This window comes from Arachis hypogaea, chromosome 2 (genome assembly GCF_003086295.3).
Source record: "Arachis hypogaea cultivar Tifrunner chromosome 2, arahy.Tifrunner.gnm2.J5K5, whole genome shotgun sequence".
Taxonomy (NCBI): Eukaryota; Viridiplantae; Streptophyta; class Magnoliopsida; order Fabales; family Fabaceae; genus Arachis; species Arachis hypogaea.
In genome coordinates, this window is record NC_092037.1 from 18,449,395 (window position 1) to 18,466,289 (window position 16,895).

The window sequence follows — 16,895 nt, forward strand, 5'->3', positions numbered from 1 at the left end:
AAATATTATCCACACATATCATTATTTATCAGACAAACTCAATTTTACATTTATAAATAGTTATTAAATAATTCTGTATAGAGTATAGACATACAAAACAGGAACGAAAGTGTGTTTATATAGCGTGGAAATCAAGTGGTTTCGTATATAAAGAAAAATAATTTAAAATATCTTAATAAAAAAATTCAATCCATGCGTGTTATTGGTATAAGAAAAAATAAAATCTGTTATGATGATGATGTTTCTGAATATGAAACGATTATTCAAGAAAAAGCAAATCAAATCAAAGAAGACGACATAAATCCTCGAGCTGTGAACACGTAAATTGATGAAACAAATGACGCAAGAAGAATATGAGTGTGAATTTAGATTGATAAGAACTAAAAATATAACAAATAATTAATGTTATTAAACAATAAAATCTGATATGTAGCAAATGGGAAATTTTTTGCAATGTTCTAAAATCCGGTATTGGATTAAGCCTAACTTTACCCTTATGTTTTCTTTTTTTATTGTGATTACATTCTCTTTTTTATTTTTATTGTCATTATATTCTTATAAATAACCTAATACATCACATGAAAGAATAACATACTTGAACGACCAATTAGAATCATGATTTATATTGTATGATTGATGGCATAATTAAGAGGAGCACACATCGTCGTCATTGAGAGTTTAGACGGCGTGAAATTCCATTGAGCATGCTCTCTTTTATAATTTATACAAGTACAATTGAAGATGAGGTTCCGGACTAGGGTGGCAATAAAATGGGGAGGAGCGAATTTTTGTTTTACTCGATTTTGTTCTATCTTATAAAAATTTGCATCAAATTTATTTCGTCTTTACCTGTAGATAACAAAATGTTAAACTCTAATTCATTCTGTTTCTAGCCGCTTCTATAATTATTAAATCCAACAAATAAAATTAAATTTTAAAATTATATAATTATTATTTATATACATAATATAAATTAACGTAAAAATTTAAATATAATACAATATTATTAATCACTTTACTAATTATTTTATATATATTACATATATTATATATATTAGAGGTGGGTTCAACTTAAACTCGACTCCATCTCGTCCAAGAACCCGTCCCGTTAAAATCCACCCGGTGTAGAGACAAGATGGGTATCCGCAGGTTCAAGTAGTGTTGTCACCCCTACTCCGGACGAGGCTACTCAAATTTATGCGTAATTCTTTGCGTATAGGTAAGTGAAGAATGGTGAAAATTGTATTATAAAATGGGGTGGTGGCGCAGTTGGCTAGCGTGTAGGTCTCATAGCTTCTAAGTTATCCTGAGGTCGAGAGTTCGAGCCTCTCTCATCCCATTGTTTTAATTTTATCAACAATCATGCTCAGATAACGGTCACTTGCCCTCCTTTCTCAATTAAAATAATCCATTAATTATCAATAATCAATAAACTACTATACACAATTTCAAAGAAACAAAAAATAAAAAAGAAAAAAAGGAACTTTGATGCTTCTTGACCGTTTTTGTCCCTACACACCAAACCTTAAACGCTCTTCTTCTTCTTCGTTCTCTTTCTCTCTGGCTTCGTATATTTCACCATGAAGAACCCCTTTTTCAAAACAACCTTCCTATTCCTCTCAAGTTAAGCCATTCTTGGTGCTGCCAAACACGCCCTTAATTAATTAATGGGTTGCTTCCTTGCTTGTTTTGGTTCCTCCAAATCCAAACGCAGAAAACACACGCACAGTGTTCAAGTAAGCCTAGCCCTGAACTCATTCAGCTTTTCGTTTTCTACGTTTTTGACGAAATGCCACTTTGAATTCCATTATTGTTTTGCTTGCTAAGACAGTTTCTTTTCTTTCTTTTTTGAATGTAAAATATTTTATTTTAATTTAGCAGCCGAAAATAGCTAAAGTGTAGTCATATTTTGTTCTCCATTGTTGAGGATACCCTTTTGAATAATTGAATCACGTTACAAAAAACAATGCAGAGTTTCTTTTGTTTCCTTTTCTTTATATTTTCAGATAGAAAATTTTATTTTTCAGCAAAACAGAGCTTAAGCCCTGCATCCTTCTTCCCCATAATTGATTATACCCATTCGGTTCATAAATTCAAAATTGGATCCGGAAAAAAACCCCCCCAAAATCGGCAACAGTGTTTCTTCGTTTCTTTCCCTTTTTTTAAATTTTCTTTCTCTGATAAAAACTTGATCTTTATTTTTTCCTGGCAGAAACATTGTTAAGTGATTTTCTTTTCTTTTCTTTGTGTGACTTAATTTGAGTTTCCGATCTCGTTGCAGCGAAATGCTACTAGCAAGCCTGAGCAACCCAGTGTCTCTCTGGTTCAGGATCATTCCGAAGCCTCTCTTAACACTGAATCAGAACTTCAGTAAGCAATAGTCTCCATTCAAAGCTTTTTCAAGTTCATTGTTTTCTATCATTTGCTTTTGAATACTTATCTGAATGAATCTTTCTGTTCGTGTAGGGGTAAAAATGAGGAGCAACTAAGTGTTAGTTCAAGAAAGAAAGTAACTTTTGATTCCAATATTAGAACCTATGATCCTGTTTCTCCTGATGAAGTTAGTGATTTCAAGAGTGGTGAAGAAGAGCATGCTGGAAAGGAGGAAGCATTGGAGAAACCAGGCCAATCGAAGCTCTCTTCCTCTAGAGACTATTCAGTTACCTCAAAAGGGTCTTTCCCTCCAAATCACAGGTACCAGAATTGTAGGGAAAGCGATGATGAAGACGAAGAAGAAATGGATTATGGAGTTAGTGATCTCAGTGATGAAGATGAAGAATGTGATGAAATGGTTGAAGAGTTTGAAGAAGATAGGGTGAAAATCGATGTTGATCATGTGGTTACTGAAGGGGTTATAGAGAGTACAATCCAAAATTGTGAAAGTGATTTGAAGCCATTTGGGGTTAATCCCAATGCTAGAGATAGAAGTGCTTATGTTCATCCTGTGTTAAACCCTGTGGAGAATCTCACTCAGTGGAAATCAGTCAAGGCCAAGAGAACAGTATCATCACCATTGAAGCCTCAGAAAGAGAATTATGTTTCTCCCAATCATGAATCTCCAAGGATTGCTATTGCAGCTGCGGAACAAAGTGTTAAGGAAATTTCTTTCCACTTGGATTCGAAAACTGACTCACGAAAGCAGCTGAGCCAGGAAATTTCAGTTGATGAAAATGTTAAGGAAGTTTCTTTCCACTTGAATTCGAAAACTGACTCACCAAAGAAGCTGAGCCAGGAAATTTCAGTTGATGCTAGCCTCTCAAATTGGTTGGCTACTTCGTCAGAAACGAGTACACCTATGAACAAGGGTAGCTCAGTGGCCTTGAATTCAGTTACAACTCCTGAAAGAAGCACAGTCTCGCAAGGTTCAAATTCTGTAATTAGCCATGATGATAGGCCTATTTTAGGTGCATTGACGTTGGAAGAGATCAAGCAATTTTCAGCTACTTCGTCACCAAGGAAGTCACCTAGTAGGAGTCCTGATGAGATGCCTATCATAGGCACTGTTGGGACCTACTGGAATTTTGCCGAAGAAGCCAGCACAGCATCATCCTTCAAAGGGATTCCCAACACAACAAGCAAGTATAGAGAGGTAACGATGAATTGAAATGTGAATTTTTCGCAACGAAGTAGGAACTTTGTGAGCTTGAATTCTGATGTTGGATTTCACTGGCTGTGTTCAGGATAAGAAAGTGAATTGGCACTCAACTCCATTTGAGACAAGGTTAGAGAAAGCTTTGAACAGAGGTGCTGCTGCTGGTGAAGCCTAGGGTGTTCTAAGAGACATGCATGCACTGGTTTGTGTCGTTTTTGGGGGTGTGAATTGTGTAGGAATTCAATTTTTTTATTCTTATGAATGATTCAGTGTGTGATGTTTACTTCTTCAATTTGCAGTTTGGGTAAATAATTAATACAATCATATATCTTATATCTACATTGTGTCTTCAGTTATTTTTCATCCCTTCATGGGAATTATTTAATGCTAAATACTTTATTATAGAAAGAATCTAATTATTACTGAATTAGAAATCAGATAAAAGTTTCTCTCTCCTTCAATCTCCATGGTAACACTTAATTTTGTCATTACACCTCACATATCCTAACATTATTCAAGACAAAGTGGTGGTGTAGAAAACCAATTGAGAGAAAAAAATTTACGTGGAAATTACACATTTTAATTAATTACAAACTTATAATTGACTCATGGGGGCACAACATTTCTTGAGCCAATGGTTCCTTAGAACTATTATGCATCCATTGAATAATTTTACCCAAAGGATATTACAAGTGTAGCTGATAAGTGATAGCAAATCTTCTTTCTATTTTCAATCTATGATATCTTCTCGTCAGCATGATCTTGCTTATTGGATCAAGTTGCATAGAAAGATAGCTTGATATTGTTGAAATAAATGTCATATTGAAGATATTTTCTGTGGTTATTTTCAGTGATAACAAGAAATCTTTTGTGAAGTTTTTTAACTCAAGATATCATTAAGGTATTAAGGTTCAAGTATGTAATCAATGTGTAAAATTAAATAGATGGTAACAAAATAAAATTAAAAAGATAAAATAATAATAGAAGATAAGTGATAATCATATACAGCATAATATATTGCACAGATACCACAAGTACAGAACTAATATTCTTTTTATCTTTTGAGACCACATAACTATAGGTGTTCTCTTAAGAAGGGTGTGTAAGTGTGTTTATGAGTTGAGATTTTGAAGAGAAAGGATAGGAAGTGAATGAATTGTTCAGTAAAGTGAAACTCTTCAAGCCTTTCCATTCCCTTCCGTTTCCTTCAAAACCAGAACTCACAAAGACTCCTGAAAGCAGTATTCTCCAGCAAAAAAAGAATAAGGAAATGGGAAGAAATAGAACATAACCCTGATTTTATCTCCACCATTACCTTAGCATTCTAACCCACACTGTACTAGAACTGGACCTGTTTTCTTGGGCAAGAACACATCAATTCTCACCCAAATCATTGAGAAAACCAATGCAAAAAGTATTGACCAGAGGACAACAATGGTAGGTGTTCTGTTCTGCCTTCCCATTAGACCTTTAAGGAAAGGATATAGATGAATAATGACCCAAAAAGAAAAGAAAAGCTTCCCAAACAAAGGTCCCCATGAGTTATATCCATTGTTAATGGCATCAGATATTCCGGCCACAATCCCAACCATGTTCAAGATCACAAGACTTGTTGGTGGTATCATAAGAGTTGTCCATTTGAAGAGATAGAGTTGATTGGATACACTGTTGTTATCTGTGGATTTTGCTCTGATTGTGAAGTTAGAGTGTACTCCACCAACTTTGAGGAGACCTTGGAACACGGCAAAGAGGTGCGAGGAGACGCTGCCGATCACCCAGAATTGCTCGTTGCGCCACCAGTCCTGAATGTTTACCCCACTCCACCGGAGCTCTAGCACGCACGTTAAGATCATGGAGGTGAACAGAGCCATTAGCCAAATGCTAGCAACATTTGTTAACTGCATTAAACAAAGCTTAGGTTAGAAGACAGGATTCTTATAGCAATATAGCTGAATTTAATTGGTTTGTATGTAATTAATAAAACTCTTTTGCACTATTAGTTATCATTTATCAACATTCACCTAGCATTGGTTTCTCTATTTTACATCCTTTGAAAGTAATAGAGAATTAGAGCCTAAAAGAGTTGCCACATTCTAATATATATAACAAAGAACACTATGCAAGTTATTTAAATGTAGTAAGCTAATAACAATGAACTAACCGCGGGGACGATGAATTTTCCAGTCAGAAGACAGACGGCCGGAATCGTGCAGTACACCAAGAGAGGGATGGAAGTGAAAGGATAAACTATAGTATTAGTGTAAGCCAACCTCTGTAGCAATTTTAGTTTACCAGTATAACCATACCACAATGGGCAATAGCCACTAAAGAAAATCTCAGTTGAACCAAGAGCCCATTTCAGAACTTGGTGTAATCTATCAGATAGATTTATAGGAGCAGATCCCTTAAAAGCATCTCTCTTTGGCGTGCAGTACACTGATTTCCACCCTCTACAATGCATGTTAAATCCTGTTAAGATATCTTCTGTCACTGAGCCATAAAGCCACCCAATCTGCGATGCAATAAATGAAAAAGTGAAAAGATTACTTCATTCCTTATCAATCATAGGGAGAATTTCTATTTTAAGTATTTTCATCTGCTCAACCCAAGAAATAAATACTAAGTAGTTCTTTCTAATTAACTTATATTATTACCTCTTTGCCCCATTCAGTTTTCTCTTCATAACCACAGCTAATAACATGAATTGCTTCCTTAATCAGCAACTGTGTATTGGTCACTTTTGGAAGTCCACCATCTTCCATCAAAACAGAAGCAATCAAAACTGGTGACATTCCATATTGCTTCTCAAAGTTTTTCATTGAAATGAAGGATGTTTCCTCTTTCTCTTCAAACCCTTCAAGTCCTTCATCAATCTCTTCAAGATCAAATGTGGACCCAGAATCATCACCAGAACAGCAGCAGCAGCAGCATGAAGACTGGCTTGTCTTCGGCTTTTTATCAGATGGCGGTTTATTGCCATATATTGCCTGCCTATTGAAAACACAACCAGTGCCAACATACACTGGGCCTTGAATCCCATCAAGTCCTTTCATCACGATCTATGATCAATACAATATTCAAGGAAAAATGTTATTGTAGTTGCAATTTGTTCTAATCTGTTATAGTACTATATTATATCTGTCAAGCATAAATAAGAGTGAAATTTTTTAATAACTTTCTAATATCAAGATAAAATCCATTAGTTCTTTTTTCCCTAATAGCACCCTTAGTTTACTCTGCAAAGATATATTAATGTGTTCTTTTGTTTTTTGGTTGTTACTTTGAAACTGAAAGAGGGAGGACTTTAGAAGAATTTCCTTACATCATAGAACACGGTATTGCGATTAGCATATCGATCGTTGTTATCGATGCCATCGAACCTTTTTGGAAATTGGACAAAACAAATCCTCTTTCCAAGCTGAGGATCCATTAAGAAGCACATAGCCTCCCTTATAGTCTTGCTATTATTGATATACTGGTCACAATCCAAGTTCAACACGAAAGGAGCATTGCTAAGAACAGCAGAAACTCGAACCTTAAGAGGAAACACAACAATGCAACAGTTACAAACAAGTTTTCAATATGATAGTATAAACAGGAATTCTGAATAAACTATCAATTTAGTCCTTGAAAGATTAAAATGCTGCCAATTAAGCCCAAAATTGGTGGTTTACTCGCACTGTATTCATAAAGTTGTAGCTACTTAATTACCAAAGCATTCATAGCACCAGCTTTCTCGTGGTGTCGATAGCCGGGGCGCTTCTCCCTCGAAACATACACAAGCCGTGGCAGTTGTTTGCCATCCATGTCCAGTGTACCAGCACTTCCCAAACACACCTGCAAAGGCAAGTCCATGTAACTTCTAGTTCTTGATTTGTTGAAATTATTTTGAGTTTCAAATAAAGTTTATAATTTAAGACTATTTATTGCAAGAGAAGTGAAAAAATTTTATTTTCTACGAGGAACACTTTTAGAGGAATCATCAAACACAAACCACTTTACTTCAAAACCAATTCTAAAGTTTAGTTCTATGTAGAATTAATTTTACAAAAACAGAACCAAACACACTTAAATATTGATAGATTTTTACACTCACCAATGAAGAAAACTGGAAATGAATAAATATCAAACAAGAAACAACAAAGAGAATGAGATTTTCTTCCAAACCTGAATCATCCCTGGATGATCTTCAGTGTTGTTCCCAGGCCAAGGTGTTCCATCTTTCATCACCCAACCCTCTTCTGGTTTCTTCTGAGCCTTTGAAATCAACACATTGATTCTCACCTTAAACTCTTCATACTCTCTCTGCAATCAAAGAATCCATTAGTCCAACATGAATTCTAAACCACATTAGAACAAAAAGAAACATTCATGGCTTTCTATATTGTTCTTTCACCTTCATCGCCCTGCGGTCCCTTACAAATGTAGGATGAACCTTGTCTTTCAAGTAATCAACCTTCTGAGAGAAATAGAATTCAGGTGCTCTTGGCTCAATGCTGTACTTATTCACAAAAGGGATCCAAATTCTTGCAAACTCTGAAGTTTCATACAAAGTATCATAGAGAAGCATTGAAGCACTGTCGTCCGAGACATAGCAGTTAACCTTTTCTACTGGATAATCAACAGAAAGTACTGATAAGACAGTGTTTGCTGTTATGATTGGTGGTTCTTTAAAAGGGTCCGCAGTTGTCACAAAAACATCAACAGGGGCTAGTTTGTTTTGCCTGCCTTCTTGCTCGAAGCGCAAGGACAAGCGCTCGAGGCTGGTTTCGCGTGTGATGGGGAACCATTTTGGTAGCTGATCAACTAGCCAGGACAATGCTAGCCATATTTCACAAATTACTGAGACCAACCAGAGTGGAAATGCATCATGGACTGGATTCAGGATCCGGAAGCGAAAAAAGAATGCCAGCACGACGAGGCGCATGACAATGACTATCCGGTATGGATTGATTAGGCTTGAAGGTACCGGTACTTTTCGCCACAATGGTTGCCTTGCTTCAGCCAAACTGCAGGGTACCAAAATGGCAAGTTTAAATTGTGGTGAGATGTTTAAGTCTTAATTGATTTCTCTTTTCATTTCTTGTTCTTATTCTAGTTATTCCTGTTATCTATTGTCATATGATTTTATGAAGTAAAAAGCGCGAAATCCTAAAAGCTGAAACCAATTAGATGGCTCTTTAGTTTCTTTTGCTATAATGTTTGGAATCTAAAGAAGGAAAAAGCATTCTCATATATGTTTATGAGTGATTCAATTCATTGATGGAGAATTTGAGAGAATACTTACATGTAATCTTCATCTTCTTGATCATTGCTTATTAGTCCTTTCTTTTCTTTTCTTTCTATGTGTTTCTCTGTATTTCTTAAGAATCCAATTTCTACTTCAGAATCCTTACTAGCAACTGCAGAACAATAAAATAACTCAGAAAATTTTGCAAAAAATTGAAGATCAGAAAGCATCCCAGAAGGGAAAGGGGGTAAAACCAATAGAAGAACATGCTTATTGCTTACCACTTCCAGCTAAAGAGAAAGCTTCAACATTGTGCTGCCACTGTTGCTGATTGTAGTCTGCATTTTCCTACAAAGACACAAAAAGCCTTGGCCTCATTTTGAATGCTAAATATAAATACTATTCATAATCAAGCTGCTTAACCTTTTGATTTTTTCTTTTAATCAAACTTTGGTTCAAGACATGGTTATAGACTTATAGTGAATTCTAAATCATTCATATTCATTCAATATTAGACTAAAATCTTGAAAATTAATTCTATTTGATAACTAGTACGTCACGAAATCATATCAAAAACTTATTTTTTTTCAAACTTTTAAACTGGTAGAAGGAGACACATAAATGGTTTGTCTGAACTTTACACCTTCTTTCTCTTTTTATTTGTCTTATGTTTGAAATTTTTCTTTTTTTTTTTGGATCAACACAGATCAACATGGATCAAACTTTAGACTTTTTGGTCATAAAAATTTTGATAGCATGTCATGATACTATTTGTCCCCAAAGCTTAGAAATAATTTCATAACAAAGAGTTGAATTTCTATGCAATCTCACTCTAAATTCAAATTCTCGGATACACACCAAGAATCTATGATATTTTTTTTATTTATATAACAGCCCTTGCTTAAATATATTAATAAGTATATACAAAAGTATTTTACAGTGTATAGTGTATAGAAGTTGAACTCTATAAGAATTATAAGATGACTCTACCTCATCTGAGTCATCATAGTGCATGAATCCGAGCCCTTTCCGGGAGTGAGAACCAGCAGTGGAACCTGCAGCCATGGAGGTTGATGAGTTCATATATAAGAAATGAGAGTTGTGAAGAGAGAAAGAGGAGAGAAGGTGTTAATATATAAGAAATGAGAATGAATGGGGTTTGAGAGTGTGATGATGAGAAAAGGAAGGGTAATCTATCAATAAGCACTTGAATGTGATGATAAAGTAGCCATCAAATCCAACACTAAGAGTTAGCAAGTCATGGATTTGAGTTGGGAGAAGTACTTCATTTGTTTCCTCAATGATCAACTACTTTCTGCATGTTCATGTTCATGTGCATGTTGTGTATATAGTTAAATAACAATTGCTAATGCAGACTAAACAAGCTGTTAGATAAATTAATTAATGGATTTAATTACTCTATTTATAAATTCACCAAATCTTCAATTAGATTTTTATTGTTTAAAAATTTTTTAATTGAATCTTTGTATTAGTTAAAAAATTTTAGTTAAATATATTTACTAATAGTTTTTCTGTTTAATGTAGTGTATATATATATATATATATATATATATATATATTGAATCTTTGTATTAGTTAAAAAATTTTAGTTAAATATATTTACTAATAGTTTTTCTGTTTAATGTAGTATATATATATATATATATATATATATATATATATATATATATATATATTCTAAAAGAAAACATTATAAGATTATTATAGTTTTTTAAAAGATTGACTATTATATATGTGGAATCAGTTAAATTTTTTTATCTAATAAAAAAGGTGTAATAAATTTTTGAACTATATAAGAATGTAATTATTAAAAATAAATTGGTCAAATTATAAGGATAAAAAAGAGTAATTAAATCTTAATAAATCAATGATTGATATATCATAACATCATAATTTCATATTAAATTATTGTATTGATTTCTTGTGCCCACCTTTTTTTAACTATAAAACTCTTTTTCCGAGAAAAGGAAAATTGGCCATAGGATATATGTAATATAATGTAATCATGCTTGATTGTTGATAGATTTAATTTATACAGCTTAAAAGAAATAAACATTATTACTGCCCAAAAAAGTTGAAACCTGTAAGTTGAGTGATTAAATATGAAGATATTTTTCTTAGAGCAATAATGCTACATTTTTCTAGATTTTTTCTCAAGAATAGATGATAGTGGTTCATTGAATTTAAAATGGTGGTCATCATTAATTTAGACACATTTTTTTAATTATCAGTAATATTAAAAAAGCAAAAAATAAAAAAATAGTTTAAATTTATCTTATTTATTTTTTATAAATTTTGATTGTTTTTAACTAATTCTTTTTATTACTAATATTTTCATTTTTTATAGTAATTTTAAAGCAAAAAATGCTGGTTCTATATTTTCTTTTTACTTATTATTAACTATACCAGGTCTCTTTAGAAAAATTATTAACAGAGTGTAAACGCTTACAAAAATAGGATATTCCCCATTTTGTGAAAATTTTCATCTAGTTATAAATACATAATGAAAACACACAAGAAGTTTGGAGTTTCATGGTTCGAGAAAATTATTAGTTTATAATATGAAAAAGAACCCAAACCGAATATCTTAATTATTGTTAACAAAATTTTGGTTTTGGGGATATACATTTTAGTTTAGGCTAGTTGCTACTCTAAAATTGGTTTTCTATATGCAGCCACCAGCCAGTGACGTACGCTTTATGTTGATGTGATAGTACTTTTAACTTGATTTTATGTAAAATTAAATATAGAAAGTTTAGTATATCTTTGGTTGTAATTTTAAATAATTTTTATTTTTAGAATTTTATGGAAAAAAATAAAATTTTGTTTAATTTCCCATTTTCACCTTTTATTTTTTCTCCTATTACAAAATTTTGAAAATTGAAAATATTAAAAATAACAAGTATAAATGTAAATCATACACACCGATATATGTCCATATATTGATATATTTATTGGTAAATTTTAGTATTGGCTTATTTGAGTTATTTTTATTGATGGAAACATTATTGCATGTCCACTATATATCTTATGCAAAAGATTTGAAATGTAAAAGAAAAGAATGTTTTTCTAACAATTCTATGTATTGGACCTTTTTGTGTGAAATGGCTGCCTTATAAATGTCAATTTTTTGTTGGTACATTATAGTTTTGGCATCTTTTTATTGTTAACATCTTTCTCTATGGTTTATTAAGACAACTAAGTAAAAATGAACAAATCTACTTGTGTCACTTTTGTGTTTCTTTTCATAACTTCCCTTACTTTTCATATGAGAATCCATTCACGTTATTTGTAATTTTGCTCTTCTTTTCACGTGGAATCTTTCATTTTTGAAAAATATTAGTTCAAGAGATATATTTTAAGTATTTATTTTTTTATCCTTTTCAAATTAAATTAATATATATTAGTGGATTATATTTGTATCTTTATCTTATTTATTTTTTAATTGGATAAATTATCATTTTGACATTTGAAAAAATTATTTTAAATAAAATGACCCTTAAAATAGAGAAAGACGATGTGTACATGAAAGATTAGTAAAATTTGTCCTGTTAAAAAAAAAAGTTATGCCTGTCATTCTATTTTTTATGGATTATTTGTTAGAATTAATTTTTTTAAATGTCAAAAGACTAATTTATCCTTTTAAAAATAGAAATATTAGGAGATTAGTATTTTTTATTAATATTAACTAATACTTTGAACTAGTATTTTACTTTATACTATTAAGATTTATAGTTTAAAATTTTATAATTTAAAATTTAAAATTTAACTAACACCGTATTCTTTGAATATTAAGTACTAAGCATAAAAATACTTTGTTGATTAAATATTGACCCAAAACGATTATTTGTTGATTATGCAGTAATGTTATTTAAAAAATAAATTTATGAAGATACAAATATAATAATCTATTGATATTCATTTAATTTGAGAAAGAACTAAATTAAATATTTAAAATATATCTCTTGAACTAATGTTTTTTAAAAATAATTATTTTTATTAACCTTAAAATTTAGGAAATTAAAGATCTCTTATGTAGATCTAAAAATGTATTTATAGGTGTAGATTTTATATGTCTAGTTTAACTTAATGACACCAAGTGATCTAACAGTTTGTTATACGTCTGGACAATTCAGGTGAAAGCAGGTCAATTTAAAAAGTGAAATAATTTAGCTCTTTTCAATGGCATTAATTGTTATAATTTGTTATTAATAACTGAATTTTATTTTGTTATTTTAATGATGATATCTTTATGTAAAAATATTATAAATCATTAGATAATGTAGTTAAATATATTAAATCATCTAACTGTTTATGATAATATTTCTATATAAAGATGTTTTTAGGGAGTTTTTTAATAAATAAAATAAACAATTTAAAAAATATTTATCGATTTAAATTTCTCCTTCTTATCTCGTTTACAGTGTAAACGAGACGATATTTCATGTATTTTGTTTACACTGTAAATAAGATATACACGTGTCATACTGATGGGTCTTATCTCATTTATAGTGTAAACGAGATACATATATATCGTTTACATTGTAAATGAGATACATAAAATATTATCTCGTTTACACTGCAAACGAGATAGGAAAAGACAAATTGGCAGTAGCTATAAAAGGATGTTTAACTCTTGGTATTCTCTACAAATATTTTCTATCTTTTTTTTGTTTCGTTTTTCTTACAAAAACAAGGCATCAATGGCTAGTAACAGTCCACACATAGTTGTGCTTGTTTATCCCAATTGTCTTATGAAAAATGGCGACAACGGGGTGACATTTAAGTGTGAGGATCCGATATTGTTTCGCACTTAGTGTGTGAATACGTTGTCATATTTGAAGAATTTGATATTGAACAAGCTCGGTGGTACAGAAGTGAGGGAGATTGGAAGGGTGGCGTATAGGTTGCTGGCACCCATGGGTAACAGAGTCTTCCGGTATCGACTATTCCGACTTCAAGGGAACAAGCATGTGCGACTGATGTTCGATCGACATTTATGGGAGGATCATGGTGGTCAGGTACCTATCATTAAACATAGGAAGTGTATAAAGTACTATCACTATCAGAATGACAAACATCTAAACTCATATAAGTATCGAAAAGTAATACACCATTCACATCTATCAAGATTCACAGGAGCTCCTGGCACCTGTTGCTCTCCATTGAACTGCCGTTTCACCCGATCTACGTGGTGAAACCGGACAATATTGAAGCATATCAATGGGACGGCTGACAACCAGGTCTCCCACTTTTTCTCCTCACGAAACCAGGGCGGGCACAAATTAAAGTCTACAGAGCAGGGTCATCGTAGACTCTCCATGCAAACTGAAAAAAATGTTACAGACATAATTATAATATATAAAACAACACATGCACTCACAAAATTATAATATATTTTATTTCATGACTAACCTCATCGAACCGTAACCGGTCGATCGAAACCCTCCAATGCAGGACCCTGATCTCATGCTGATCTCTGCCCTGCTGCACATCCCAAGAGGAAATATACAGTTCGTTAAGTAACATCTCATATGAATTGACAACAATATTTAATGCAAATACATAAATAAACATTTGTTACCTCGCAACCAGCGGATACTGATAGATCCCTCTATTCGCTGGACACCACTGAGGAATCTCTTATAGATCCAGCTCATCAACAGCAGAGTGCAACCGGCAATGTTCGTGACGCCCCGCTGTGCCGCCAAACAAAATGACTGGTACGTCCAAACCATTTTAGCTGAGCCCTACGAAAACGCCCTACACTCCCTGAAGTCTCGAAGAAGAGGTAGCCAACGTATGTGAACTAGGTTGTTGGACTTGTCAGTCATCAGATACCCTCCGATCAGTAACATAATATAGCAACTGCCGTATTGTTTGAGGGTCTCCGGGTTGTCTGCGGGGGCATCTGGCGGACATGATCCCGCAGCCACATAAGCTTGAGCGTGAAGGACTCCTTCCTCTGCACAGGCTGCTGTGCTGCCACCGGAGGCCTAGCACCAAGCAGCTGCTCCACCAACTCCCATATCTCCGTGTGGTACCACCTATCGAAGTCACAGAGGCACCCCCAACGGGGTTACCGTGTGTGCGTAGGCCTAGGTCGTACGCCACGTCTTGCAGGGTGATAGTGACCTCACCCCAAGGGAGATGAAACGTGTGCATCTCCAGACGCCATCGCTCCACGAGTGCTGAAATCAAAGAATTGTCAAAGTTGAAGTCCCTGAGGGGCACCGTGTCGCTGAATCCGGCCTCAACAAAATACGGGACGATGGCGTCTGGTGGACGAAGGGTATGAATTACTCGCCGAGGCAGTAGAAGGCGAGGCCTTGATAAACCGCTATTTTACGGTTTATCTTGTGCTTAATTTAGTGGATTTTACCCATTATTCTCACACTTATTCATATAATTCACATGTTTTACATTTTTCTTCCTAATTTTGTACTATGATTGAAAACATGCTTCTTTGACCTTAAATTTGCTAATTTTAATCCTCTCTTATTACCATTCGATATCGTGATATGTTTTGCTGAGTGTTTTCAGGGTTTATAGGGTAGGAATGACTTAGAGAATAGAAAGGAAGCATGGAAAAAAGTGGAAGGAACACAAAAAAAGGAGTTTTGAGAAGCTGGCAGCGACGCGCACGCGTAGACGACGCGTACGCGTAACCAATGCATCATGCAAGCAACGCGTACGCGTGACCAACGTGCTGTAATTTACAGAAAATGCTGGGAGCGATTTCTAGGCTGTTTTGGACCTAGTTTCAAGTCCGAAAGCTCATATTAGAGGCTGTAGAGTGGGAGGGAATGAATCATTCACACATTTACACATTAGTTAAATTTTAGATGTAGTTTTCTATAGAGAGGGGCTCTCTCCTCTCTCTAAGTTTTAGGTTTTTTGTTTTATTTCTTCTCCAATTCAGATTTTCATGTTGCTTTAATTTAGTTTCTCTTCTACATTCTATTATTCTAGCACTTTAGTTATCTATTTCTCTTTGTGATTTCCTTATTTTGCTACTTTAGTTTATGAATTATTCATGTTAGATTCAATTTTCTTTTAATGCAATTTGAGGTATTTTATGTTTATTGCTTCTTTCTTCATTTGTTGTTATTGATTTCTTGCAATCGGTTGTTTAGATTTAATATTCTCTTATTACTTTTCTATGCTTTTATTTTGTGCCTACCAAGTGTTTGATAAAATAATTGGTGGGATTTTAAATTAGATTTTTGCTATTCTTAGCTTAGATTGAGTAATTTGGAGACTCTTGAATTGTCAAAGTCTCTTGTTGGTTGGCGATTGAAAGTTGCTAGTTGGCTTGAGCTTCACTAACTCTAGTCTTTGATTAGAACTTGTGAACTCAAGTTGAATTGCTCACTTGACTTACCTTCAATTGTTAGAGGTTAACTAAGTGAGGTCAATTTGCAATTACCATCACAATTGATGATGATAATGAGGATAGGAATTCCAATTCTCAATCCTTGCTAGGACTTTTCTTAGTTGTTAATTTATTTCCTTATTATTTACATTACTTGCCTCTTATCACAAAAACCCCAAAAATATTTTCTCATAACCAGTTATAAGTACACTTTCCTGCAATTTCTTGAGAGACGACCCGAGGTTTAAATACTTTGGTTAATTTTATTGGGTTTGCTTAAGTGACAAACAATTTAAACTTGATTGAGGTTTAATTGTCGATTTAGAACTATACTTGCAACGCGATTATTTTTGTGAAAGCCTTTACCGACGATTTTTCCCACATCAGGCCTCTGAAGAATAAAAAAAATTCATCCTTATAAAGAGATGATCATAAATTTTTTTTTACTGAATTCTTACTCTTTTTTTTTTGTTTAGTAATTAGATCAGCTTAACATGATACACAGCAAATTAGACATTAAGCAAATATTTCTATCTAACTTAAACTACTTCTACTTAAGTCCTTACTTTCATGTTTCTAGCCTACACATGTCTCTAATTACATATTCGAAATCCTAATTAGAACGTTATAAATACTAACAACATAGCACAAGAAAAACTGAATTTCAAACCAATAAT

General features: G+C 33.2%; 2 protein-coding genes and 1 non-coding gene across 3 annotated transcripts; 2 read left to right on the forward strand and 1 right to left on the reverse strand.

Moving 5' to 3' along the window:
• The first annotated feature begins 1,254 nt into the window (after nucleotides 1-1,254).
• TRNAM-CAU (transfer RNA methionine (anticodon CAU)) lies at nucleotides 1,255-1,339 on the forward strand. The gene is given in 2 exon segments: nucleotides 1,255-1,292; nucleotides 1,304-1,339. It is a non-coding gene; the product is annotated as a tRNA-Met (tRNA).
• A 91-nt stretch (nucleotides 1,340-1,430) lies between these two features.
• LOC112740823 (uncharacterized) lies at nucleotides 1,431-3,931 on the forward strand. The gene is made up of 4 exons (XM_025789469.3): nucleotides 1,431-1,736; nucleotides 2,282-2,370; nucleotides 2,467-3,589; nucleotides 3,681-3,931. The coding sequence occupies exons 1-4, from the start codon at nucleotides 1,668-1,670 to the stop codon at nucleotides 3,765-3,767; spliced, it is 1,368 nt and encodes a 455-aa protein (XP_025645254.1). The 5' UTR covers nucleotides 1,431-1,667; the 3' UTR covers nucleotides 3,768-3,931.
• Nucleotides 3,932-4,580: 649 nt separating this feature from the next.
• Nucleotides 4,581-9,919, reverse strand: LOC112740831 (cellulose synthase A catalytic subunit 4 [UDP-forming]). Its single transcript, XM_025789480.3, has 10 exons — nucleotides 9,813-9,919; nucleotides 9,104-9,170; nucleotides 8,880-8,994; nucleotides 7,989-8,601; nucleotides 7,760-7,897; nucleotides 7,304-7,429; nucleotides 6,915-7,127; nucleotides 6,247-6,651; nucleotides 5,754-6,104; nucleotides 4,581-5,490 (listed from the first exon to the last, which is right to left on the reverse strand). The coding sequence occupies exons 1-10, from the start codon at nucleotides 9,903-9,905 to the stop codon at nucleotides 4,909-4,911; spliced, it is 2,703 nt and encodes a 900-aa protein (XP_025645265.3). The 5' UTR covers nucleotides 9,906-9,919; the 3' UTR covers nucleotides 4,581-4,908.
• Between the last annotated feature and the right edge of the window lie 6,976 nt (nucleotides 9,920-16,895).

Bases quoted from the DNA above. Each gene is read 5' to 3' on its own strand.
- LOC112740823 (XM_025789469.3), top strand. From the start codon at position 1,668: ATGGGTTGCTTCCTTGCTTGTTTTGGTTCCTCCAAATCCAAACGCAGA. The intron at 1,737-2,281 runs GTAAGCCTAGCC...ATCTCGTTGCAG, and splicing joins AACACACGCACAGTGTTCAA to CGAAATGCTACTAGCAAGCC. The intron at 2,371-2,466 runs GTAAGCAATAGT...CTGTTCGTGTAG, and splicing joins AACACTGAATCAGAACTTCA to GGGTAAAAATGAGGAGCAAC.
- LOC112740831 (XM_025789480.3), bottom strand. From the start codon at position 9,905: ATGAACTCATCAACCTCCATGGCTGCAGGTTCCACTGCTGGTTCTCAC. The intron at 6,652-6,914 runs GTAAGGAAATTC...TATTGATCATAG, and splicing joins GCAATACCGTGTTCTATGAT to ATCGTGATGAAAGGACTTGA. The intron at 6,105-6,246 runs GTAATAATATAA...ATTGCATCGCAG, and splicing joins AAACTGAATGGGGCAAAGAG to ATTGGGTGGCTTTATGGCTC.